Source organism: Lolium perenne, chromosome 3 (assembly GCF_019359855.2).
Source record: "Lolium perenne isolate Kyuss_39 chromosome 3, Kyuss_2.0, whole genome shotgun sequence".
NCBI lineage: Eukaryota > Viridiplantae > Streptophyta > Magnoliopsida > Poales > Poaceae > Lolium > Lolium perenne.
Genome location: NC_067246.2, coordinates 332,864,900 through 332,890,632, shown reverse-complemented (window position 1 = coordinate 332,890,632; position 25,733 = coordinate 332,864,900). Strand labels below are relative to the sequence as shown.

General features: G+C 41.9%; 1 protein-coding gene across 1 annotated transcript in view; it reads right to left on the bottom strand.

The window, feature by feature from the left end:
- The window catches only part of LOC127345851 (uncharacterized), an 84,253-nt gene extending 58,810 nt beyond the window's left edge, over nucleotides 1–25,443 (bottom strand). Inside the window, exon 1 of the mRNA XM_051372383.1 lies at nucleotides 25,388–25,443. Within this exon, the coding sequence (XP_051228343.1) occupies nucleotides 25,388–25,399 (12 nt within the window). The 5' untranslated portion in view covers nucleotides 25,400–25,443. The remainder of the gene's footprint in view (nucleotides 1–25,387) is intronic.
- Between the last annotated feature and the right edge of the window lie 290 nt (nucleotides 25,444–25,733).

Below are 25,733 nucleotides of genomic sequence, written 5' to 3'. Positions count from 1 at the left end.
ATGAAATAACATAAGTATTGTGTCCAAACATGAAATATATCAATGAATAACAGCAAATTATGATACAAAATAGTGATGCAAATTGGACGTATCAACTCCCCCCAAGCTTAGACTTCGCTTGTCCCCAAGCGAAACTGAACTCGGTAAACGGGACCACATGTTTTATGGAGTGAAGAGTCGATAAATAACATACGGACAAGAAGCATCATATTTATTCACACAAGACATTCTAGTAAACAACTTCCTCATATAATTCAACTTGAAACAAGTATAAGGTAATCACAAATAAAGGTGCATAAGAAATCATAGTTGGTGATGGCAAAACTTTGTTCTTGGTCAGAGAACAGTTAACAGATTATACTTATCTATTGAGCAGCGCTTTCATATTAAAGCTTATGGTAAACTTGCATACTCAATCATAATGGTCATTAATAACTTGCAAAGCCATATTCATTCAGATAAAACTTGTACTAAACAAGGAAAAGTAAAAGACATGATGAAGTAAATCACAATATAGTAGTTTGATCACAACTACTCAAATGCTTGCTTGAGATGGAGGTAAATAGGTTTACTGACTCAACATAAAGTAAAAAGACATGCCCTTCGCAGAGGGAAGCAGGGATTAAATCATGTGCTAGAGCTTTTCAAATTTTGAAATCATATAGAGAGCATAAAAGTAAAGTTTTGAGGGGTGTTTGTTGTTGTCAACGACTGGTAGCGGGTACTCTAACCCCCTTGCCAAACAGACCTCTAAAGAGCGGCTCCCATGAAGGACGTTATCTCTACCAGCAAGGTAGATCATCCCTCTTCTCTTTTGTTCACACATGTACTTTAGTTTATTTAAGGATGACACTCCCCCCAACCTTTGCTTACACAAGCCATGGCTAACCGAATCCTCGGGTGCCTCCCAACAATCTCATACGATGGAGGAGTGTCTATTGCAAAATTAAGTTGCTTACTGATGAATCAGGGCAAAACATGTGAAGAGAATTATTAATGAAAGTTGATTAATTGGGGCTGGGAACCCCGTTGCCAGCTCTTATTGCAAAATTATAGGATAAGTGGATGAAGCCACTAGTCCATTAGTGGAGGCTGCCTAACAAGACTGAAAGATAAAACACCACATACTTCCTCATGAGCTATAAAACATTGACACAAATAAGGAGTAATAAGTTTTGAATTGTTTAAAGGTAGCACATGAAATATTTACTTGGAATGGCAGGAAATACCATGCAGTAGGTAGATATGGTGGACACAAATGGCATAGGTTTGGGTTCAGGTTTGGACGCACGAGAAGCATTCCCTCTCAGTACAGGTCTTTGGCTAGCAAAGTTAATTAGCAAGCATAAGAGTTGAGGGAAACAAACAAATATACATGTGATAGAAACAATCATGCATCTTACTTGTAAGCACAAACAATCTTAACTTCAGAATATTAAGCTAAGAACTGATAAGAAAGATAATAACATCTTCTACATGTATTTCCTCTATTCTTCTTAAACTCAAAGTGTTGTTGCTATTGACCATTGCTAAGTTTGCCTAAACCAAATAGATTTACTTGATGCTCCCAAAATGATACCAATACTTAACAACAAGATCAATCATATAATAGAGATTGCAAACTAAAATAAGATGTGCAATATGTAAATGATAAGGCTTCTCATTAATATTCCATAACGATAACTCACACCAAGGGATACATAGACAACCAACTAAAGAGAGAGATACTTCCACACTGCAACCCATCTTATATGATAATTTCCCTACTCATGATATGACACTACTTGATAGTAAAAAGTAAAAGGTAGTGATGATGTGATACCGCGGCACTCCCCCAAGCTTGGAACAAACCAAGGGGATGCCAATACCGATGATGAATTACTCCTTTGGCGGTGGTGGTGATGAATTCCCATCTTCAGACTTCCAAGGAAGAGGCTCTCCATCAACAAACGACATCTTGGTCTCGGGAATCCTGAAACTAGCAGCATGACTTATGTGTTTAAACCTGTTTTCATACTCACAATTCTGATTCTGAACGTCATAGAGTTGAGCTTGGAGTTTGTTGGTGGTGTCGTGAAGTGAGAGGATGTCGCCCCATAGCTTCGCAGTTTCCTTCTCGTGTTCAGCAATGAGTTCAGACACCATCTTGTGGAAGATTTCCACCTCACGCTCAGCCATCTTCTTGTAGTTGAAGACCTCTTGTTCTAGCTTCTCCATCCTGTCTTCCAAGCTTCCTTCTCCTTTGGGACCCTGAACATCTTTGATCTGCAGCTCCCCATCAACGAGCAGCAACTCCTTGGGATGCATCCTCAGCTCGTCCATGTACAAGTTGCCAAAGTCCTTGCGGAGGCTGTCCTTCGGAGTTCCTGGCGAAGACATGACACCTCTAGATCCGAAGCGAATCCTGGCAGAAACAGCTCGAAACAAAACACGTCGAGAAAACGATATACGGACCTCCAGGGGTCCGGGGGATTATATAGCAGGAATTTTTATGACAAACGGAAAGTACCAGGTCGAACCAGAGTCAGAAAGGGGCGACGAGGCGGCCAGACCACAGGGCGGCGCGGGCCCAGGCCAGGCCACGCCGGCCTGTGGTGGCACGCCCTCGTGCGTCCTTTCCACTCCGTTTCGATCTCGTAATTTTTCATATTTTCCAAAAACAGCAAAAATATTGTTCGGAAAGTAAAACGCGGACTTTTCATTACCAGTACTATTACCTATTCAAAGTCGAGTTCTGGCGGACTGTCAATTTGACCTTTGATGAAGGCCTCCGGTGTTTCCACTTGAATAATATCAACATCAACATTATAAGAATCACCCGAGATATAGTGCTTGAGTCTTTGTCCATTCACCACTTGCGTGGCATTGCCTTGGAGAGAACTAATTTTAATTGCTCTGGAACGATACACCTCCTCAACAACACATGGTCCTTCCCATTTCGAGAGTAATTTCCCTGCAAAGAGTCTGAGACGAGACCGATACAATAGGACTTTATCCCCAATATTAAACTCTCTTTTGATAATCCTTCTATCATGCCATTTCTTAACTTTCTCTTTAAAGAGTTTAGCATTTTCATAAGCTTCACTTCTCCATTCATCTAGTGAACTTAATTGCAGCAACCTCTTATTACCGGCTAGTTTAGGATCTTTATTTAGTTCTCTAACAGCCCAATAAGCTTTGTGCTCTAGTTCTAAAGGTAAATGACAAGCTTTTCCATAAACCATTTTATAAGGTGACATTCCCATGGGGTTTTTATAAGCAGTTCTATAAGCCCATAGTGCATCCTTGATGGCGTGTAACTCACACGTTCGTTGGGAACCCCAAGAGGAAGGTATGATGCGCACAACAGCAAGTTTTCCCTCAGAAAGAAACCAAGGTTTATCGAACCAGGAGGAGCCAAGAAGCACGTTGAAGGTTGATGGCGGCGGGATGTAGTGCGGCGCAACACCAGAGATTCCGGCGCCAACGTGGAACCTGCACAACACAACCAAAGTACTTTGCCCCAACGAAACAGTGAGGTTGTCAATCTCACCGGCTTGCTGTAACAAAGGATTAACCGTATTGTGTGGAAGATGATTGTTTGCAAGAAAACAGTAAAGAACAAGTATTGCAGCAGATTTGTATTTCAGTATAAAAGAATGGACCGGGGTCCACAGTTCACTAGAGGTGTCTCTCCCATAAGATAAAAGCATGTTGGGTGAACAAATTACAGTCGGGCAATTGACAAATAGAGAGAGCATAAAAATGCACATACATGTCATGATAAGTATAGTGAGATTTAATTGGGCATTACGACAAAGTACATAGACCGCCATCCAACTGCATCTATGCCTAAAAAGTCCACCTTCAGGTTATCATCCGAACCCCTTCCAGTATTAAGTTGCAAAGCAACAGACAATTGCATTAAGTATGGTGCGTAATGTAATCAACAACTACATCCTTAGACATAGCATCAATGTTTTATCCCTAGTGGCAACAGCACAACACAACCTTAGAACTTTCTGTCACTGTCCCAGGTATCAATGGAGGCATGAACCCACTATCGAGCATAAATACTCCCTCTTGGAGTTAAGAGCAAAAACTTGGCCAGAGCCTCTACTAATAACGGAGAGCATGCAAGATCATAAACAACACATAGGTAATAACTTGATAATTAACATAACATAGTATTCTCTATCCATCGGATCCCGACAAACACAACATATAGCATTACAGATAGATGATCTTGATCATGTTAGGTAGCTCACAAGATCCAACAATGAAGCACAATGAGGAGAAGACAACCATCTAGCTACTGCTATGGACCCATAGTCCAGGGGTGAACTACTCACTCATCACTCCGGAGGCGACCATGGCGGTGAAGAGTCCTCCGGGAGATGAATCCCCTCTCCGGCAGGGTGCCGGAGGAGATCTCCAGAATCCCCCGAGATGGGATTGGCGGCGGCGGCGTCTCTGGAAGGTTTTCCGTATCGTGGCTCTCGGTACTGGGGTTTTCGCGACGGAGGCTTTAAGTAGGCGGAAGGGCAACGTGGGGGGCCACACGAGGGCCCCACACCATAGGTCAGCGTGGCCAGGGCCTGGGCCGCGCCGCCCTATGGTGGCGGCGCCTCGTGGCCCCACTTCGACTCCTCTTCGGTCTTCCGGAAGCTTCGTGGCAAAATAGGACCCTGGGCGTTGATTTCATCCAATTCCGAGAATATTTCGTTACTAGGATTTCTGAAACCAAAAACAGCGTAAAACAAGAATCGGCTCTTCGGCATCTTGTTAATAGGTTAGTTCCAGAAAATGCACGAATACGACATAAAGTGTGCATAAAACATGTAGATATCATCAATAATGTGGCATGGAACATAAGAAATTATCGATATGTCGGAGACGTATCAGCATCCCCAAGCTTAGTTCTGCTCGTCCCGAGCAGGTAAAACGATAACAAAGATAATTTCTGAAGTGACATGCCATCATAACCTTGATCATACTATTTGTAAACATATGTAATGAATGCAGCGATCAAAACAATGGTATGACATGAGTAAACAAGTGAATCATAAAGCAAAGACTTTTCATGAATAGTACTTCAAGACAAGCATCAATAAGTCTTGCATAAGAGTTAACTCATAAAGCAATAAATCAAAGTAAAGGTATTGAAGCAACACAAAGGAAGATTAAGTTTCAGCGGTTGCTTTCAACTTATAACATGTGTATCTCATGGATAATTGTCAACATAGAGTAATATAACAAGTGCAATATGCAAGTATGTAGGAATCAATGCACAGTTCACACAAGTGTTTGCTTCTTGAGGTGGAGAGAAATAGGTGAACTGACTCATCATAAAAGTAAGAAGAATGGTCCTTCAAAGAGGAAAGCATCAATTGCTATATTTGTGCTAGAGCTTTTATTTTGAAAACATGAAACAATTTTGTCAATGGTAGTAATAAAGCATATGAGTTATGAAAATTATATCTTACAAGTTGCAAGCCTCATGCATAGTATACTAATAGTGCCCGCACCTTGTCCTAATTAGCTTGGACTACCGGATCATGGCAATACATATGTTTTAACCAAGTGTCACAATGGGGTACCTCCATGCCGCCTGTACAAAGGTCTAAGGAGAAAGCTCGCATTTTGGATTTCTCGCTTTTGATTATTCTCAACTTAGACATCCATACCGGGACAACATGGACAACAGATAATGGACTCCTCTTTAATGCATAAGCATGTGGCAACATATGAGATTGAGGATATATGTCCAAAACTGAAACTTCCACCATGATTCATGGCTTTAGTTAGCGGCCCAATGTTCTTCTCTAACAATATGCATGCTCCAACCATTAAGGTGGTAGATCTCTCTTACTTCAGACAAGACGGACATGCATAGCAACTCACATGATATTCAACAAAGAGTAGTTGATGGCGTCCCCAGAAGCATGGTTATCGCACAACAAGCAACTTAATAAGAGATAAAGTGCATAAGTACATATTCAATACCACAATAGTTTTTAAGCTATTTGTCCCATGCTCTATATATTGCAAAGGTGAATGATGGAATTTTAAAGGTAACACTCAAGCAATTTACTTTGGAATGGCGGATAAATACCATGTAGTAGGTAGGTATGGTGGACACAAATGGCATAGTGATTGGCTCAAGGATTTTGGATGCATGAGAAGTATTCCCTCTCGATACAAGGTTTAGGCTAGCAAGGTTATTTGAAACAAACACAAGGATGAACGGTGCAGCAAAACTCACATAAAAGACATATTGTAAACATTATAAGACTCTACACCGTCTTCCTTGTTGTTCAAAACTCAATACTAGATATTATCTAGACTCTAGAGAAACCAAATATGCAAACCAAATTAGCAAGCTCTAAGTGTTTCTTCATTAATGGGTGCAAAGCATATGATGCAAGAGCTTAAACATGAGCACAACAATTGCCAAGTATCAAATTATCCAAGACATTTTAGAGTTACTACATGTAGTATTTTCCAATTCCAACCATATAACAATTTAACGAAGAAGAAACTTCGCCATGAATACTATGAGTAGAGCCTAAGGAAATACTTGTCCATATGCTACAGCGGAGCGTGTCTCTCTCCCACACAAGCATTTATGCAAACAAAAACAAAAACAAAAACAAACAGACGCTCCAAGTAAAGTACATAAGATGTGACCGAATAAAAATATAGTTTCATGGGAGGAACCTGATAATGTTGTCGATAAAGAAGGGGATGCCTTGGGCATCCCCAAGCTTAGACGCTTGAGTCTTCTTAGAATATGCAGGGGTGAACCACCGGGGCATCCCCAAGCTTAGAGCTTTCACTCTCCTTGATCATATTGTATCATACTCCTCTCTTGATCCTTGAAAACTTCCTCCACACCAAACTCGAAACAACTCATTAGAGGGTTAGTGCACAATAAAAATTAACATGTTCAGAGGTGACACAATCATTCTTAACACTTCTGGACATTGCATAAAGCTACTGGACATTAATGGATCAAAGAAATTCATCCAACATAGCAAAAGAGGCAATGTGAAATAAAAGGCAGAATCTGTCAAAACAGAACAGTCTGTAAAGATGGATTTTATTAGGGCACCAGACTTGCTCAAATGAAAATGCCCAAATTGAATGAAAGTTGCGTACATATCTGAGGATCACTCACGTAAATTTTCTTAATTTTCTGAGTTTCCTACAGAGAATTAGACCCAGATTCGTGACAGCAAAGAAATCTGTTTCTGCGCAGTAATCCAAATCTAGTATTTACTTTACTATCAAAGACTTTACTTGGCACAACAAAACATAAAACAAAGATAAGGAGAGGTTGCTACAGTAGTAAAAAACTTCCAAGACTCAAATTCAAAACAAAAATACTGTAGTAAAAACATGGGTTGTCTCCCATAAGCGCTTTTCTTTAACGCCTTTCAGCTAGGCGCAGAAAGTGTATATCAAGTAACATCAAGAGATGAAGCATCAACATCATAATTTGTTCTAATAATAGAATCAAAAGGTAACTTCATTCTCTTTCTAGAGAAGTGTTCCATACCTTTCTTGAGAGGAAATTGATATTTAATATTACCTTCCTTTATATCAATAGTAGCACCAACGGTTCGAAGAAAAGGTCTTCCCAATATAATGGGACAAGATGCATTGCATTCAATATCCAAGACAACAAAATCAACGGGGACAAGGTTATTGTTAACCATAATATGAACATTATCAACTTTCCCCAAAGGTTTCTTTTTAGCATTATCAGCGAGATTAACATCCAGATAATAGTTTTTCAATGGTGGCAAGTCAAGCATATCATAGACTTTCTTAGGCATAACAGAAATACTTGCACCAAGATCACATAAAGCATTACAATCAAAATCTTTGACCCTCATTTTAATGATGGGCTCCCAACCATCCTCTAGCTTTCTAGGAATAGAAGTTTCAAGTTTTAGTTTCTCTTCTCTAGCTTTTATGAGAGCATTTGTAATATGTTTTGTGAAAGCAAAGTTTACAGCGCTAGCATTGGGACTTTTAGCAAGTTTTTGTAAGAACTTTATAACTTCAGAGATGTGGTAATCATCAAAATCTAAATCATTACAATTTAAAGCAATGGGATTATCATCCCCAAGGTTGGAAAAAATTTCAGCAGTTTTATCACAGGCAGTTTCAGCAGTTTTAGCAGTTTCAGGTAATTTTGCGCGCTTTGCACTAGGAGTAGAAACATTGCCAACACCAATTATTTTATCATTAATAGTAGAAGGTGCAGCAACATGTGAATCATTAGCATTGTTAGTGGTGGTAATAGTCCAAACTTTAGCTACATTACTCTTTTTAGCTAGTTTTTCATTTTCTTCTCTATCCCACCTAGCACGCAGTTCAGCCATTAATCTTATATTCTCATTAATTCTAACTTGGATGGCATTTGCTGTAGTAACAATTTTATTTTCAATATCCCTATTAGGCATAACTTTAGATTTCAAAAGATCCACATCAGAGGCAAGACTATCAACCTTAGAAGCAAGAATATCAATTTTATTGAGCTTTTCCTCAACAGATTTGTTAAAGGCAGTTTGTGTACTAATAAATTCTTTAAGCATAGCTTCAAGTCCAGGGGGTGTATTCCTATTATTGTTGTAAGAATTCCCATAAGAATTAGCATCACCGTTACCATTATTATAAGGATATGGCCTATAGTTATTACTAGAATTGTTCCGATAAGCATTGTTGTTGAAATTATTATTTTTAATGAAGTTTACATCAACATGTTCTTCTTGGGCAACCAATGAAGCTAACGGAACATTATTAGGATCAACATTAGTCCTATCATTCACAAGCATAGACATAATAACATCAATCTTATCATTCAAGGAAGAGGATTCTTCAACAGAATTTACCTTCTTACCTTGTGGAGCTCTTTCCGTGTGCCATTCAGAGTAATTAATCATCATATTATCAAGAAGCTTTGTTGCTTCACCAAGAGTGATGGACATAAAGGTACCTCCAGCAGCTGAATCCAATAAATTCCGTGAAGAAAAATTTAGTCCTGCATAGAAGGTTTGGATGATCATCCAAGTAGTCAGTCCATGGGTTGGGCAATTTTTAACCAAAGATTTCATTCTTTTCCAAGCTTGAGCAACATGTTCATTATCCAATTGTTTAAAATTCATTATGCTACTCCTCAAAGATATAATTTTAGCAGGGGATAATATCTACCAATAAAAGCATCCTTGCATTTAGTCCAGGAATCAATACTATTCTTAGGCAGAGATAGCAACCAATCTTTAGCTCTTCCTCTTAATGAGAAAGGAAACAATTTTAATTTAATAATGTCACCATCTACATCTTTATACTTTTGCATTTCACATAGTTCAACAAAATTATTGAGATGGGCAGCAGCATCATCAGAACTAACACCAGAAAATTGCTCTCGCATAACAATATTCAGTAAAGCAGGTTTAATTTCAAAGAATTCTGCTGTAGTAGCAGGTGGAGCAATAGGTGTGCATAAGAAATCATTATTATTTGTGCTAGTGAAGTCACACAACTTAGTGTTTTCAGGGGTGGCCATTTTAGCAATAGTAAATAAAGCAAACTAGATAAAGTAAATGCAAGTAACTAATTTTTTTGTGTTTTTAATATAACGAACAAGATAGCAAATAAAGTAGTAAATAAAATAAAGCAAGACAAAAACAAAGTAAAGAGATTGAGAAGTGGAGACTCCCCTTGCAGCGTGTCTTGATCTCCCCGGCAACGGCGCTAGAAAAAGAGCTGTTGTCGTGGGAGTTGGAAATCCCTGGGGTGTAACTTTTCTTCAGATCCCCGGCAACGGCGCCAGAAAAAGAGCTTGATGGCGTGTAACTCACACGTTCGTTGGGAACCCGAAGAGGAAGGTATGATGCGCACAGCAGCAAGTTTTCCCTCAGAAAGAAACCAAGGTTTATCGAACCAGGAGGAGCCAAGAAGCACGTTGAAGGTTGATGGCGGCGGGATGTAGTGCGGCGCAACACCAGAGATTCCGGCGCCAACGTGGAACCTGCACAACACAACCAAAGTACTTTGCCCCAACGAAACAGTGAGGTTGTCAATCTCACCGGCTTGCTGTAACAAAGGATTAACCGTATTGTGTGGAAGATGATTGTTTGCAAGAAAACAGTAAAGAACAAGTATTGCAGCAGATTTGTATTTCAGTATAAAAGAATGGACCGGGGTCCACAGTTCACTAGAGGTGTCTCTCCCATAAGATAAAAGCATGTTGGGTGAACAAATTACAGTCGGGCAATTGACAAATAGAGAGAGCATAACAATGCACATACATGTCATGATAAGTATAGTGAGATTCAATTAGGCATTACGACAAAGTACATAGACCGCCATCCAACTGCATCTATGCCTAAAAAGTCCACCTTCAGGTTATCATCCGAACCCCTTCCAGTATTAAGTTGCAAAGCAACAGACAATTGCATTAAGTATGGTGCGTAATGTAATCAACAACTACATCCTTAGACATAGCATCAATGTTTTATCCCTAGTGGCAACAGCACAACACAACCTTAGAACTTTCTGTCACTGTCCCAGGTATCAATGGAGGCATGAACCCACTATCGAGCATAAATACTCCCTCTTGGAGTTAAGAGCAAAAACTTGGCCAGAGCCTCTACTAATAACGGAGAGCATGCAAGATCATAAACAACACATAGGTAATAACTTGATAATTAACATAACATAGTATTCTCTATCCATCGGATCCTGACAAACACAACATATAGCATTACAGATAGATGATCTTGATCATGTTAGGCAGCTCACAAGATCCAACAATGAAGCACAATGAGGAGGAGACAACCATCTAGCTACTGCTATGGACCCATAGTCCAGGGGTGAACTACTCACTCATCACTCCGGAGGCGACCATGGCGGTGAAGAGTCCTCCGGGAGATGAATCCCCTCTCCGGCAGGGTGCCGGAGGAGATCTCCAGAATCCCCCGAGATGGGATTGGCGGCGGCGGCGTCTCTGGAAGGTTTTCCGTATCGTGGCTCTCAGTACTGGGGTTTTCGCGACGGAGGCTTTAAGTAGGCGGAAGGGCAACGTGGGGGGCCACACGAGGGCCCCACACCATAGGTCGGTGCGGCCAGGGCCTGGGTCGCGCCGCCCTATGGTGGCGGCGCCTCGTGGCCCCACTTCGACTCCTCTTCGGTCTTCCGGAAGCTTCGTGGCAAAATAGGACCCTGGGCGTTGATTTCGTCCAATTCCGAGAATATTTCGTTACTAGGATTTCTGAAACCAAAAACAGCAGAAAACAGCAACTGGCTCTTCGGCATCTTGTTAATAGGTTAGTTCCAGAAAATGCACGAATATGACATAAAGTGTGCATAAAACATGTAGATATCATCAATAATGTGGCATGGAACATAAGAAATTATCGATACGTCGGAGACGTATCAATCCTTCAATTTACTAGCCCAATTCTTTCTAGTTTTATTAACAGTCTTTTGCAAGATAGATTTAATTTCTCTATTTGATAGTTCTACTTGCCCACTAGTTTGAGGATGATAAGCGGAAGCAATTCTATGATTAATACCATACTTAGCAAGAGTTTTTCTAAAACCTCCATGAATAAAATGAGAACCTCCATCAGTCATAATATATCTAGGTACTCCAAATCTAGGAAAAATAATATCTAAAAGCATTCTTAAAGAGGTCTCACCATCAGCACTTTTTGTAGGTATGGCTTCCACCCATTTAGTAACATAATCAACAGCAACAAGTATATGAGTGTTACCTTCTGAAGAGGGAAAAGGTCCCATAAAGTCAAATCCCCAACAATCGAACGGTTCAATAACAAGAGTATAATTCATAGGCATTTCATTACGTCTGGAGATATTACCAACCCTTTGGCATTCATCACAAGATAAAATAAACTTTCTCGCATCCTTGAAGAGAGTTGGCCAATAAAAACCTGATTGTAGAACCTTTTGCGCGGTTCTTTCTCCGGCGTGATGTCCTCCATAAGCACTACCATGATATTTACTCAATATCTCTTGTTGTTCATATTCGGGAACACACCTTCGCAGAATACCATCCACTACTTCTCTATATAAGTGTGGGTCATCCCAGAAATAATGCCTCAAGTCATAAAAGAATTTCCTCCTTTGCTGAGCTGAAAAGGTTGGAGGCAAGTACTTGGATACAATAAAGTTAGCATAATCAGCATACCAAGGGCTATCTGGCGAGTTCACCTTTATTACAGCCAATTGTTCATTTGGAAAACTATCATTAACAGGAACAGGATCATAAGCAATATTTTCCAATCTAGACAAATTATCAGCAACAGGATTATCAGCACCTTTCCTATCTACAATATGTAAATCAAATTCTTGCAAAAGAAGTACCCATCTAATAAGACTTGGCTTAGCATCTTTCTTTGTCATAAGGTATCTAATTGCAGCATGATCAGTATGAATCGTAACTTTTGAATCAACAATATAAGATCTAAACTTATCACAAGCAAAGACTACAGCTAACAATTCTTTTTCAGTAGTAGCATAATTTCTTTGAGCAGCATCAAGAGTTTTACTAGCATAATGAATAACATTCAATTTTTTGTTTACTCGCTATCCAAGAACAGTGCCTACAGCAAAATCACTAGCATCACACATAATTTCAAATGGTAAGTTCCAATCAGGAGGTTCAACTATAGGAGCAGTTGTTAAGGCTTTCTTTAGAGTTTCAAAGGCTTCCTTACAATCATCATCAAAAACAAATGGTACATCTTTTTGAAGAAGATTAGTAAGAGGCTTTGAAATCTTGGAGAAATCTTTAATAAACCTCCTATAAAACCCAGCATGACCAAGAACACTACGAATACCTTTAACATCCATCGGATAGGGCATCTTCTCAATTGCTTCAACTTTAGCTCTATCAACTTCAATACCTCTTTCGGAAATTTTATGTCCCAATACAATTCCTTCATTAACCATAAAGTGGCATTTCTCCCAATTAAGAACAAGGTTAGTTTCTTCACATCTCTGCAAAACTTTATCAAGGTTCCGCAAGCAATTATCGAAAGAATTACCATAGACAGAAAAATCATCCATGAATACCTCTACAATACTCTCGCAAAAGCCATGAAAAATAGCAGACATGCATCTTTGAAAAGTAGCAGGAGCATTACATAAACCAAAAGGCATACGTCTATAAGCATAAGTTCCATATGGACAAGTGAAAGTGGTTTTCTCTTGATCCTTAGTTTTAACAGCAATTTGTGAAAATCCAGAATAACCTTCAAGAAAACAGAAATGAGTATTTTTAGATAACCTTTCTAACATTTGATCAATAAAAGGCAAAGGGTAATGATCTTTTTTAGTAACCTTATTAACTTTTCGAAAATCAATGCACATTCTATACCCTACAACTACTCTTTGAGGGATGAGCTCATCATTATCATTAGGCACAACAGTCATTCCTCCTTTCTTAGGAACACAATGCACAGGACTAACCCATCTACTATCAGCAATAGGATATATAATACCAGCTTCAAGAAGTCGTAATACCTCATTTCTTACCACATCCTTCATCTTAGGAATTAGACGAAGCTGAGGTTCAACAACAGGCTTCGCATCATCTTCCATATTAATGGCGTGTTGGCAAATAGAGGGAGAAATCCCCTTCAAGTCATCAAGAGTGTAACCAATAGCACCTCGGTGTTTCTTCAGTATTTCCAATAACCTTTCTTCTTCAAACTCTGAAAGTTTAGAACTAATATTAACAGGATATATTTTCTTATCATCAATATGAGCATATTTAAGATTATCAGGCAAAGGCTTTAAATCAAAAACAGGATCTTCCTTCGGTGGCGGTGTTGTACCCAGATCTTCCACCGGTAAATCATGCTTGAGAATAGGTTGGCGAAGAAAAATTTCCTCAAGCTCATCTCTTTCTTTCCTAAAAACTTCACTCTCGCTATTCTCCAAGTGTTGCTGCAAAGGATTATTAGGAACAAGGACAATAGATGCACACTGTTCCATTTTAAAGTCATTACTAGGCAAATCAGCTTTATAAGGAGTTTTGGTAAATTTAGAGAAGTTAAACTCATAAGGTTCACCAGCAAATTTAGTCAAAATTTTCTCTTTCTTGCAATCTATAATAGCTCCGCAAGTATTTAGAAAAGGTCTACCAAAAATGATAGGACAATAATCACTAGCAGCAGAACCAAGTACCAAAAAGTCAGCAGGATATTTAATCTTACCACATAGAACTTCCACATCTCGAACAATACCAATTGGATAAATAGTTTCTCTATTAGCCAGCTGAATAACCACATCAATATCTTCAAGTTCACAAGAACCAATTTCGTGCATAATCTCCGTGTAAAGCTCATAAGGAATAGCACTAACACTTGCACCAATATCACATAAACCATAATAGCAATGATCACCAATTCTAACAGATAGCATAGGAACACTAACTTGTTTGGGTTTATTAGGATGTGAAACAATATTAGAAGCATCTTCACAGAAAATAATATGACCATCCTCCACATTTTCAGTCACAAGATCTTTAACTATTGCAACAGCAGGTTCAACTTTTATTTGTTCTTCGGGTTCTATAGGTTTCTTTTCACTTTTATGAACCGCACTATTTATAACAGAGTACTCCTTCATTTTAACAGGGAAAGGAGTTTTTTCAATATAAGCTTCAGGAATAACATGATCAACAGTTTCAACTACAACGCATTTATTAATAGATGAATCAATTTTATCTTTATACGGTTCATGATACTTATCAAAATTCTTCTTAGGCAATTCATAATGAGAGGCAAAAGCTTTATAAAGGTTTGCAGCAACTTGAGAATCAAGACCATATGTAGCACTCATATTACGAAATTTATCAGTATCCATAAAAGCTTCAATGCATTTATAATCATAAATTATACCTGATTCTCTATCCTTGTCGTTCTCCCAACCTTCAGTATTTTCTTGGATCCGATCAAGAAGGTCCCTTTTAAACTCTTCTTTGTTGCGGTTAAATGATCCAGAACAAGAAGTATCCAGCAAGGTCTTGTCTTGAAAAGAAAGTCTTGCATAGAAATTATCAATAATAACATTACCAGGAAGCTCATGAATGGGGCATTTGAGCATTAAAGACTTCAATCTCCCCCAAGCTTGGGCAATACTCTCTCCTTCATGAGGCCAGAAATTATATATGTGGTTCCGATCCTTGTGAATTTCACTTGGAGGATAGAACTTAGAATAAAATAAAGGCACAATGTCCTCCCATTCAAGAGAATCACCATTCTTCAGCAATTTATACCAATGCGCCGCTTTACCAGACAGCGATATAGAGAATAGTTTCTTTCTAACTTCATTCATAGCAATACCTGCACATTTTAATAACCCGCATAATTCATGTAAAAACAGTAAATGATCACCAGGATGGACAGTTCCATCCCCTACATAGCGGTTATCCATAACACGTTCAATAATTTTCATAGGTATTTTATATGGTATTACTTCCTCACCTGGCGCCTCATCCACTACCGTTGCAGTAGTAGTAGATTTCCCAAATAGAAATTGAAGAGAAGATCTCTCCATAATGACTTATAGCAGCAGGCAGAAATAAAATCAGCACAAATAGTAAAGGTTTTCCTTACCAATTCCACTTACCAATAGCGCTTCAATCCCCGGCAACGGTGCCAGAAAATAGTCTTGATGACCCACAAGTATAGGGGGTGTATCGTAGTATCTTCGATAAGTAAGAATGTCGATCCCAACGAGGAGCAGAAGGTGTTGACAAGCAGTTTCGATGAAGGATTCACTGTAAATGCTCACAGACAAGTATTCAGGGGGTTTTGATGTAACAGTTGAATAAAGTACGAGTAAGTAAAATGCGAAAGTAACAATTTCAGCGAGTGGCCCAATCCTTTTTAGCACAAAGGACAAGCCGGTTTGTTTACTTATAATGACCAAACGTTCTTGAGGACACACGGGAATTTAGTCTAGTGCTTTCGCTTCATGTAGCTAAATAATCTTCATTGTTTTGATAAGTGTTGTGTGGGTGAACCTATGCTAATGCACCGCCCTTCCTAGGACTAATACATACTTGTGATTATACCCCTTGCAAGCATCCGCAACTACAAGAAAATAATTAAGATAAATCTAACCACAGCCTTAAACTCTAAGATCCTGCAATCCCTCCTGCATCGATATACCAACGGGGGCTCAGGTTTCTGTCACTCCGGCAACCCCGCAATTGGCAAACGAGTACAAGATGTATTCCCCTAGGCCCATAAATGGTGAAGTATCGTGTAGTCGACGTTCACATGACACCACTAGAAGAATGACACCACAACTTAAATATCATAACATTGAATATTACTCAACCATAATTCACTACTAACATTTAGACTTCACCCATGTCCTCAAGAACTAAATGAACTACTCACGAGACATCATATGGAACATGATCGGAGGTGATATGATGATGAATAACAATCTGAACATAAACCTTGGTTCAACGGTTTCACTCAATAGCATCAATAACAAGTAGAAATCAATACCGGGAGAGTTTCCCCTATCAAACAATCAAGATCCAACCCAAATTGTTACAGCGGTGACGAGGTGCAGCGGTGGAGATGGCGGTGATGATGATGATGATGATGACGGTGGTGATGGAGATGATGTCCAGCTCGATGACGATGACGATGGCGTCGATTTCCCCCTCCGGGAGGGAATTTCCCCGGCGGATTCCTGCCCGCCGGAGAGCTCTTTTCTCTCTGGTGTTCTCCGCCCCGCAGAGGCGGCTGTAACCCTTCGTGAGGAACCCTCTGTGGCTTAGGTCTTCGGGACGAAGGATTTCGCGAAGAAAAGGAGGCGAAAGGGGCCGTGGGGCCCCCACACCACAAGGTGGCGCGGCCAGGCCATGGGCCGCGCCGGCCTGTGGTCTGGCCCCACCTTGGGTCTTCTCGGCTTCCCCTTCTGGCTTTCTCCGTCATCTGGAAAAATAGGATTTTTGGTGTAATTTCCTTCCACAGTTGATCTTCCGAAATATTGGGTTGTGACGGTGCTTTTTCCAGCAGAATCCTGGCTCCGGTGCTTGATCCTCCAATGATGATGAAACATGCAAAATAGATGAAATAACATAAGTATTGTGTCCAAACATGAAATATATCAATGAATAATAGCAAATTATGATACAAAATAGTGATGCAAATTGGATGTATCATTGTGCCAAGTAAAGTCTTTGATTGTAAAGTCAATACTAGATTTGGATTACTGCGCAGGAACAGATTTCTTGCTGTCACGAAATTGAGCCGCCCCGTCTGTAGAAAATTTAGAAAAATCTGCCAGTTTACGTGCGTGATCCTCAGATATGTACGCAACTTTCATTCAATTTGGGAATTTTCATCTGAGCAAGTCTGGTGCCTATAAAAAATTCGTCTTTACGGACTGTTCTGTTTTGATAGATTCTGCCTTTTATTTCGCATTGCCTGTTTTGCTATGTTTGATGGATTTCTTTGTTCCATTAACTTTCAGTAGCTTTGTGCAATGTCCAGAAGTGTTAAGAATGATTATGTCACCTCTGAATATATGAATTTTCGATTATGCACTAACCCTCTAATGAGATTGTTTTGAGTTTGGTGTGGAGGAAGTTTTCAAGGGTCAAGAGAGGAGGATGATACAATATGATCAAGAAGAGTGAAAATTCTAAGCTTGGGGATGCCCCTGTGGTCCATCCCTGCATATTTTAAGAAGACCCAAGCGTCTAAGCTTGGGGATGCCCAAGGCATCCCTTCTTCATCGACAACTTATCAGGTCACCTCTAGTGAAACTATATTTTTATTCCGTCACATCTTATGTGCTTTACTTGGAGCGTCTGTTTGTTTTTATTTTTGTTTTGTTTGAATAAAATCAGATCCAAGCATTCTTTGTTTGGGAGAGAGACACGCTCCGCTGTTTCGTATGAACATATATGTTCTTAGCTTTATCTTTAATGTTCATTGCGAAGGTTGGACTACTTCATTCATTACTATATGGTTGGAAACAGAAAATGCTGCATGTGGTAAATGGTATAATGTCTTGAATAATGTGATACTTGATAATTGTTGTGCTCATATAGATCATGTTTAAGCTCTTGCATCATGTACTTTGCACCCATTAATGAATAACTACATAGAGCTTGTTAAAATTTGGTTTGCATGATTGGTTTCTCTAGAGTCTAGATATTTTCTGGTTAAGGTGTTTGAACAACAAGGAGACAATATAAAGTCTTATAATACTTACGATATGTTCATATGTGAGCTTTGTTGCACCTTTTATACTTGAGTTTGCTTCAAACAACCTTGCTAGCCTAGCCTTGTATTGAGAGGAATTCTTCTCGTGCATCCAAATCCTTGAGCCAAAAACCATGCCATTTGTGTCCACCATACCTACCTACTACATGGTATTTCTCTGCCATTCCAAAGTAAATTACTTGAGTGCTACCTTTAAAATTCTATTCTTTGCCTTTACAATATATAGCTCATGGGAAAATAGCCTTAAAAACTATTGTGGTGAAGAATATGTACTTATGTGTCTTATTTCTTAATAAGTTGCTTGTTGAGCGGTAACCATGTTTCTGGGGATGCCATCAACTTTTACACCTTTGTTGAATATCATGTGAGTTGCTATACATGTTCGTCTTGTCTGAAGTAAGGGCGATTTTCATGATCAAATGGTTTGAGTATGCATATTGTTAGAGAAGAACATTGGGCCGCTAACTATAGCCATGATCCATGGTGGAAGTTTCAGTATGGACAATCAATCCTCAATCTCTTATGAGAATATTATCTATTGTTGAATGATTATAAAGAGGAGTCCATTATCTGTTGTCTATGTTGTCCCGGTATGGATGTCTAAGTTGAGAATAATCAAAAGCGAGAAATCCAATGCGAGCTTTCTCCTTAGACCTTTGTACAGGCGGCATAGAGGTACCCCTTTGTGACACTTGGTTGAAACATATGCTATGCAATGATAATCCATGTTAATCCAAGCTAATTAGGACAAGGTGCGAGCACTATTGGTAATCTATGCATGAGACTTGCAACTTATAAGATATCTTATACATAACACATATGCTTTATTACTACCGTTGATAAAATTGTTTCTATGTTTTCAAAATGAAAAGCTCTAGCACAAAAATAGTAATACATGCTTCCCTCTGCGAAGGGCCATTCTTCTACTTTATTGTTGAGTCAGTTTACCTATTCTTTCTATCTCAGAAACAAACACTTGTGTCAACTGTGTGGATTGATTCTTACATGTTTACTTATTGCACTTGTTATATTACTTTGTGTTGACAATTATCCATGAGATAAATATGTTGAAGTTGAAAGCAACCGCTGAAACTTATATCTTCCTTTGTGTTGTTTCAAAGCTTTCTACTAAGAATTTATTGCTTTATGAGTAACTCTTATGCAAGTCTTATTGATGCTTGTCTTGAAAGTATTATTCATGAAAAGTCTTTGCTATATGATTCATTTGTTTACTCATTATCTTCATCATTGCTTCGAATCGCTGCATTCATCTCATATGCTTTACAATAGTATTGATCAAGATTATGATAGCAAGTCACTTCAGAAATTATCTTTGTTATCGTTTACCTACTCGAGGGCGAGTAGGAACTAAGCTTGGGGATGCTTGATACGTGTCAAACGTATCTATAATTTCTTATGTTCCATGCTACTTTTATGATGATACTCACATGTTTTATACACATTATATGTCATATTTATGCATTTTCCGGCACTAACCTATTGACGAGATGCCGAAGAGCCAGTTGCTGTTTTCTGCTTTTTTTAGTTTCAGAAATCCTAGTAAGGAAATATTCTCGGAATTGGACGAAATCAACGCCCAGGGGCTTATTTTTCCACGAAGCTTCCAGAAGACCGAGGGACATACGAAATGGGGCCACGGGGCGCCGCCACACTAGGGCGGCGCGGCCTAGGGGGGCCCGCGCGGCCCTAGCGTGTGGGGCCCCCGTGACTCCTCCGACTCCGCCCTTCCGCCTACTTAAAGCCTTCGTCGCGAATACCCCAGTACCGAGAGCCACGATACGGAAAACCTACCAGAGATGCCGCCGCCAATCCCATCTCGGGGGATTCAGGAGATCGCCTCCGGCACCCTGCCGGAGAGGGGAATCATCTCCCGGAGGTCTCTTCATTGCCATGATCGCATCCGGATCGATGTGTGAGTAGTCCACCCCTGGACTATGTGTCCATAGCAGTAGCTAGATGGTTGTCTTCTCCTCATTGTGCTATCATGTTAGATCTTGTGAGCTGCCTATCATGATCAAGATCATCTATTTGTAATGCTACATGTTGTGTTTGTTGGGATCCGATGAATATTGAATACTATGTCAAGTTGATTATCAATCTATCATATATGTTGTTTATGTTCTTGCATGCTCTCCGTTGCTAGTAGAGGCTCTGGCCAAGTTGATACTTGTAACTCCAAGAGGGAGTATTTATGCTCGATAGTGGGTTCATGCCTCCATTGAATCTGGGGGAGTGACAGCAACCTCTAAGGTTGTGGATGTGCTGTTGCCACTAGTGATAAAACATCGATGCTTTATCTAAGGATATTTGTGTTGATTACATTACGCACCATACTTAATGCAATTGTCTGTTGTTTGCAACTTAATACTGGAAGGGGTTCGGATGATAACCTGAAAGTGGACTTTTTAGGCATAGATGCATGCTGGATAGCGGTCTATGTACTTTGTCGTAATGCGCTGATTAAATCTCATAGTACTCATCATGATATATGTATGTGCATTATTATGCCTTCTTTATTTGTCAATTGCCCAACTGTAATTTGTTCACCCAACATGCTATTTATCTTATGGGAGAGACACCACTAGTGAACTATGGACCCCGATCCATTCTTTACATCTGAAATACAATCTACTGCAATTGTTCTTTACTATTCTTCGCAAACAAATATCATCATCCATACTATACATATAATCCTTTGTTTACACCAAGCCGGTGAGATTGACAACCTCACTGTTACGTTGGGGCAAAGTACTTTGATTGTGTTGTGCAGGTTCCACGTTGGCACCGGAATCCCTGGTGTTGCGCCGCACTACACTCCGTCACCAACGACCTTCACGTGATCCTTGACTCCTACTGGTTCGATAAACCTTGGTTTCTTACTGAGGGAAACTTGCTGCTATACACATCACACCTTCCACTTGGGGTTCCCAACGGGCGTGTGCTTTACGCGTATCAATACCCCAGCGACCACATAAGCTGTTGGGCGCGTTTGTCCTTCATCTTCGTCTCCGAGAGAAAAAGGAACATAGGTATAAAAAATTTCACGAGCCAGCGTAGCTCGCCCACTGTCGAGTCCGACCCGAGTCCCCGACAGTTCCAGACTAACATACTCATTGCGTAGGGCGGGGCTGATCAACAGCCTCCGCCAGATCCGCGATTGGGTGCTTGTTCCATCACTATTCTTGCGCTTCTTGCTTGAATCATTACTGTTTCGGTCATCCTCCACCAGCAAGACAGTTGGAGCAAGATTGTTCCCCTCCCCCCAACTTCAGGACTGGTAGGGGAATTTGCGATAGCCAGGACATGTTGAGCTTTGGCTCTAATACTGTTTACGCTTCTGCACAATTGTGCTATCAACCAGATTATCACTTTTCTTATCCTTGGGAGGTGCTGGAGTTTTCCTACCCCGAGGTTTTTTGCCTTAGCCGGTGATGTCACCTCAGGTTGTCTCTTATCTGCACCACTTGGATGAGTACTAGAACTTTGGGCAGATCCCTGGCCCGAAAATGTACCGTTTTCTCTCCGCACCTCAGGAACATAACCCTGTCCCCATCCCAGGGAAGTTTCCCCATCTCATCCCGAGCAGCAGGAGTAGGGCAAGTCACTGATGAGTGCCCCACTAAATCACACGAGAAACAGAACAACGGGAGCTTCTCATACCTAACCTCATAATACAGCGTCCGCTTCAGGCTAGAGGACTCCACTGCCACACACCTCATGAGTGGCTCACTAATATCCACATCAATACGAACATGAAGGTATTCTCCCCATGCTCTTCCCTTCTCATCCACCTCAACTTTCACCACTTCCCCAATCATAGCAGCAAGTGGACCACCATTTTCCGAATTCATCAGACGAAAGGGGAGGCCATAAATCCTCACCGACAAGAGCAATCTATCAAAGACCATATCGGCTGGCATCACCATTGGATCAAATCTCTTCAGCAGAATGGCATGTTTCTTCCCCAAGGTCCACGGTGATCCATTAACGACACGCTGAAGCTCCTCTTGAGACTCAAATTCAACGAGGAACAAGTTTGGTCCAATTGAGCGCACCATCATACCCCTAGGATTTTCCCATGCAGACCGAACGAACGAGGTGATCGTATTCACATGCAGTGTATTTGGAGCCAGGACCTTACCCACCAACGCCCGCTCCGGGTAGTTTCCACCATCACCGACCGAGTCATCGATGACAAACTTCTTGGATTCCTTCGATGTAAGCTTTAGGCGACCCATCATATCCGTCACACCATCCGCAGCGCTAGCGCTAGCCTCCGGAACTGCAGCCTCGCCGATCGTCTTGCCCCTACCAGTCAAATCCGCCGCCGTCCTCCGGGACCCAGGATTGGATCCCGAGACCATCGTCTCCTTGCCCGCCATCATCGCGTTCCGATCTTCAGCCATCAGTGCACCACCACAGCCTAAAACCTCACACACCGCCAAGGGTGGCTAGCAAACTAGGTTTGCCCCGTAGTCACCACGAACGTGTATGAGGAGACAGGAGATTTGGGGCACCGAGGGGAGGAAGGAGACGCACGATCGATGACGGGGGTAAACCTGGGTGCGCCGCCGAGGAGATCTCAGCCGCACCAACGGAAGCCTCGAAACCCTAGAAGTCACCTATCGCCAGAGCGAGAGAACGAAACCCTAGGAAAACAGGCAAAAGTCCACTTGAAGTCGTCTACCATATCACATCGTTATGTAAGTTGCGGGATAAGAAGGACGTCAACTAGAACGTTACGTGGAGATAAAAACACACATAATTATTTTATATTTTCTTCATAGCATGTTTTGTTGCCATGATAATAAATATTGAACAATGTATTTCTCATTGCACGGGCAATTTTTCTAGTTACCTCTGATCTGAGGCTCAGGTATTGACCTAATTTGGAATTTCCAGTCATACACGCTTGAGGTGTCGACCGATGGTACGTGCGTTTGCTTCTCCTCTCGATTCTCTCAAAAGAATGAGAAAAATTACGATCTAAGAGCATCTCCAGTCGCGTCCCCCAAACCGTCCACCAAAGCACGCCGGATCGAGCGTTTGGGGGACGTGTTTTGTTCGTGCCGCGTTTGGGGGACATCGCTCCCCAGTCGCGTCCCCCAAACGGTGTCCCCAAATATGAATTTAAAAAGTTTGCATTCAAAAGAGATCGTTCCCGCCGTAGTGGTCGCGATCAGAGTAGCGGTGATCAAAGTACTGGGCGCGTGATCATATTACAGGCCGACGATAGAATTAAAAGAAGGGGTTGTCGTACGGCGATGCCGACGCCGACGGCGCATCCTGAGTCGACGTTGGCCCGTCGATCGCGATGAACTCGTCGTGATCTGCCAGGTGTACATGCTCCATCGTGACGTCGAGGCAGAGACCGACGCAGGTGTATTAGCGGATGCGTCTGCCAGCTCTTGCTCCGGGGTTGGTGCCGCTGCCGTTGATGCTGCAGCTGCCTGGGCTGCCGCCTCGGACTCCGCCTCGGCTGCCGCCATTTTGGCTTCGATGTCGTCGCGGATCTGTCCTTCGAAGTAGTTGTGCGACGCCCGCGTCCGGGGAGACATTCCTTCTGTCGACTGTCCCAGCAGGGACATGTCGTCCCTGCGTTTCTTCAGCTCCATCTTCTCCTCTTGCCTCTTGAGCAGCGCCGCCCACCTTTCCTCGTCCTTTTTGTCGCGGGAGAGCAAGGTCGAGGAGACCTCGACGAGGCACTGCGTGAGCGACGCCTGCATCTTCTCGGCCGATGCAGCGTCGGCCAAGGCGGCCTTGGCAGCCTTGTTGCCGATACGGCGCCCTGTCGATGTTGCCAGCAGCGCATCCAGATCAATGACGTCTTTCCCCTTCGACAGCGAAACGCGCGTCAACCTCCATTTGTGGTTCATCTTAGCGCGAATGACTTATGCCCATCCGAGTTCTTCCGGTACAAATCCATGGCCTTGTCAAACTAATCAAAGGAAGCGCAATCATTTCATCGAACACATTGTAGGTGCTACAGATTATGTAAGAAAGAGTCGTACCAGTTGGGCGACATCGCCGCCGCTGTCGCCTCTGGTCTCTAAGTCATGATGGAATCCATGGAACATGTTCACCGACGCCTGGATGATGGCCCATCGAGTCTACATTGCCTTTTGGCTCCTCTTCATTGTCACTTTGTTGTAGTCTTTGTTGATGAGCTTGCGCTCATCGAACTCGGCTTTGATCCTCACCTAATACTTCCCGTATTTTTGGTTGGCGCCGATGATGGAGTCATGGCTCACCGTCGTCCACGACTCGCACATACATTGATCCTCTAGAGGCGTCCACTTGGGCCTCGTGTGCCCGACGCCTTCTTCTTCTTCTTCTTCTTCTTCTTCTTCTTCTTCGTCACACCGTCCGCGTCAACCTCCATGAGATCATCAGCATCCTCACCAGTGCCCTCGTCGTCCTCTTCGTCGCCATCCTCTTCGTCCTCGTCGTCCTCAGAGTCCTCCACCCCCTCCTCCACCCCGTCCCCCGTCCCCCTCCTCCTCCACCACCTCCTCCTCCTCAGCACCGGCGCCGGCGAATTCAAGTGGGCCCCTTCGGCCATTGAAAGGGGCGCCCTCCGGACTGGGTCCTGGCTCGTACGTCGGGGAGTAGAACATAGTGTTGGGGTTGAAGCCACCATGAGGCAGCGCATCCTCGTACCGCGGCGACAAGTTTGGCGTCAAGCAGACGAGAGTGGTGGAGGGGCCGTCGTTGTAGAACCTGGATGTCGACGGGGACAACACTCCGGGAATGTACGGCGGCATATTTGTACTCCATGGGCTCGCGTTCGTGGCAGCGATGCACCCGGCCATATTATGCTGGTGCGCGCGCGTCGCCGACGCCTTCTTGTCCAACTGCGCCGTCCTCCACCCTTTTCGCTCCGCCGTCGATAACTTCCGGCGCAGACAGTCTTGATGCCAGTAATCATCGGTCCAGCCTTCCGGCTTCTTCTTCGGAGCCGGCGCCTTCCGCGGTTTCGCGAAGGGCGCCTTCGCCCCTTTCGTCCTATTGCCCGGCAGCTTCTTGGGCTGTTATGAATCAGCATATGACACATAAATTAATGCTTGGCAAAACACGAGCGTGCGTACCTGCGTTGTCATGTTGTTTTGCAGGTCAGGCAACGATCTGATCACTAGAATATAATGTCAGACTCGAGACCTGTAATGTTCCAAGGCAATACAACGGACGGTATATATGGGAGTTCAGAACTCCGGAGTGGTCTTAGGAAATTGCCCACATGTCACACGGTCCAAAGGGCGCAATTTACTCAAGTTCCCTTGAGGACAAGTTCGGCTAGGGCCTAGGGGTTTTATCGAAGTGTGAACAACCCATATCAACTAAATTATATATCTCCCATTCAAAAATAAAACTAGATTATATCTTTTTTAAGAAATCCTAGATCAACACTTCTCAAGTTTGTGGAATAATTCTTGA